A 2,559-nucleotide genomic window follows, 5' to 3' on the forward strand; every position below is an offset into this window, starting at 1 on the left:
AAAGACTCAAAGCAACCATCCATAAGGTCTTGATGGTGGAATAACATTATAACACAATCCAAAGCTAAAAAGACTATGATTTTACATAGTACGCCCCTGATTTCAGACTGAAACAAATCCATGCTAGACATATCTTAACAGATTTTAACAGAAGCAAAAAGGATACAAGCACCCATGTCTTACTGATAAGGTGTTAAAGATGCACTATAAAATGTGTTAGATAATACATACGTGTACATAATAAACAAATTACATTACATCTTACCAGTAGCAACAGTGATGTTTACAGCCCTGCCTCTAACATTCATAAACACATGGTAGAGTATGAATGTGTATCTGGGTCCAGGAGTGAGAGATGAAACTGTCAGAAGTAATGGTTGTTGTCCAGCAGGTGGTGCTATATTCAACTCTGTTTCATTATATTGGAGGATGAAGCTGACATTGTTATTGACAACATCCCACTGCAGAGTGATGCTGGTCTCATCCTGTCTCAGTGATGTGAAGCTTTCTGCATTTTGGGGGGCTGAAAGAAAAGAATAGGAGCTAAATTATGTCTTCAGTTCATTGGACTTTGGTGGTGAAGTGACTTTCTCAACCTCATGCAAATGAAACACCTTTGACCTTGGTTTTGAATAAATTAATGTATTTAAATCCTCACCAGTAACAGCTTCAAATTGTACTCCACTGCTTCTAATGTTCTCAAACATAGAGAAGAGAATGAATGTGTATCTGGTTCCAGCAGTGAGAGATGAAACTGTGTAGTTCACTGGTCCATCTCCATCTGGTGAACTGATGTTTGTCTCTGTGCCGTTAAACTGGAGAACAAAGCTGGTGCTTTTGTCTCCTTTATTCCACTGCAGAGTGATGCTGCTCTCATTTTGTCCTGATGCTCTGAAGCCCTCTGCATTTTCAGGAGCTGAGAGGAAAAAATTTGATTACAGTCACTGATTGTGTCTATAGACATAATTTTGCTGTTCTTACAATGTAAGTTATTCCACTTAACAGTCTCTCTAAGGTGATTCATTCAGATCTTAAGTCACATTTCTCCAAAATCAACTACTAAGTAAAGTTTTCTTTGAAGCTTTGATTAAACTAAATCTCTCACCAGTCACTGCAGCAATGCTGACTCCACTGCTTCTGATGCTCTCAAATACAGAGAAGAGAGTGAATGTGTATCTGGTTCCAGCAGTGAGAGATGAGACTGTGTAGTTCACTGGTCCATCTCCATCTGGTGAACTGATGAATGTCTCTGATCCGTTAAACTGGAGAACAAAGCTGGTGCTGTTGTTGATTTTATTCCACTGCAGAGTGATGCTGCTCTCATCTTGATCCGATTCTCTCAAACCTTCGACATTTTTAGGTGCTGAGAAAAAAAAATCATGGGAAAAAGTGAATTTATTTTTTCAAATTCTTCATCCTATAATAGATAACATTTAAAAAATGTTTGTGATGATGATTATGAAACAGGTCCCACAATTTTAAACAAAAAACTTATTTCAATTTTAAAAGATCCAAATCAAGTAATTTTTTTCCCCAAATTTGTAAATAAGAAAATAAATGTGGTAAAGTAAAACATATTGTTGTATTCAAATGGGAAGGTAAAACAATAAAGATCAGAGAGCAGTTTATTCGAAGTTTGCTGTCCGAATGGTCACCAAGTAAATAAATTGTGAAGTGATTATATTTTAAATGTATTTCATAGGGACAGACACACATTTACATACACAAACTGAACAGATCAGCAGTTCCATGTTTGCATCATATTGTTTATAGCAACAGCTAATTCGCAGCACTTTTCCCTAGATGGACTTTAAACAGTACATCTTAAAATCAGTAGAAAATGAAGTAATAATCATTTAAAATAGCACAATATAATGTTCACAAAATATACACAATCTGATTGGCTCTTGGAAACCTTCAAGGTCCAATTATAGAGACTCTCTAATGGTTTGAGTTTGACTAGTCTGTGACCAGACAGTCTATAGGACAAACGCGATAGGATCATTGAGTTGAAGAACATGTCTGCAAAGAGAAGTGTTAGACAATGTCTAATAATTTTAAAACAGTTTATATTTGATCTAACAGTTTTGCTGATCTTATCAACATTATTCCTAAATATTTTCCTTGTGATACTTGTTCAGCAGAGTCCCCATTGATCTGAATATGCAAGGACTGTAATAATGATTCTTTATTGGAAAGCAAATGTTTTCTTTCTATTAAGAGTAAAACAAGAATCATTTACCCAGGTTTGTAATCTCTGGAGTGAGAGTTTGGCTTTGTTGTTAAAATGCTAATGAAGGTTTGTTTCCTACCAGTGACAGCTGTAAGTTGTACTCCACTGCTTCTGACGTTGCCAAACACAGCGTAAAGAGTGAATGCGTATCTGGTTCCGGCAGCGAGAGATGAAACTGTGTGAGTTACTGGTCCATCTCCATCTGGTGCTCTGATGAATGTCTCTCTGCCGTTAAACTGGAGAACAAAGCTGGTGCTGTTGTTGATTTTATTCCACTGCAGAGTGATGCTGCTCTCATCTTGATCTGATGCTCTCACAGCTTCTGT

At 36.7% G+C, this 2,559-nt stretch overlaps 1 protein-coding gene across 1 annotated transcript in view; it reads right to left on the reverse strand.

Annotated features, from left to right (window-relative positions):
• Nucleotides 1-6: 6 nt before the first annotated feature.
• LOC103131688 (receptor-type tyrosine-protein phosphatase H-like) overlaps nt 7-2,559 on the reverse strand; it is an 11,149-nt gene continuing 8,596 nt past the window's right edge. Inside the window, exons 6-9 of the mRNA XM_007543385.2 lie at nt 2,313-2,537; nt 1,106-1,363; nt 659-916; nt 7-523 (exon numbers count right to left, since the gene is read on the reverse strand). Of these exons, the coding sequence (XP_007543447.1) occupies nt 255-523; nt 659-916; nt 1,106-1,363; nt 2,313-2,537 (1,010 nt within the window). The 3' untranslated portion in view covers nt 7-254. The remainder of the gene's footprint in view (nt 524-658; nt 917-1,105; nt 1,364-2,312; nt 2,538-2,559) is intronic.

Source organism: Poecilia formosa, unplaced genomic scaffold, assembly GCF_000485575.1.
Source record: "Poecilia formosa unplaced genomic scaffold, Poecilia_formosa-5.1.2 Scaffold814, whole genome shotgun sequence".
Taxonomy (NCBI): Eukaryota; Metazoa; Chordata; class Actinopteri; order Cyprinodontiformes; family Poeciliidae; genus Poecilia; species Poecilia formosa.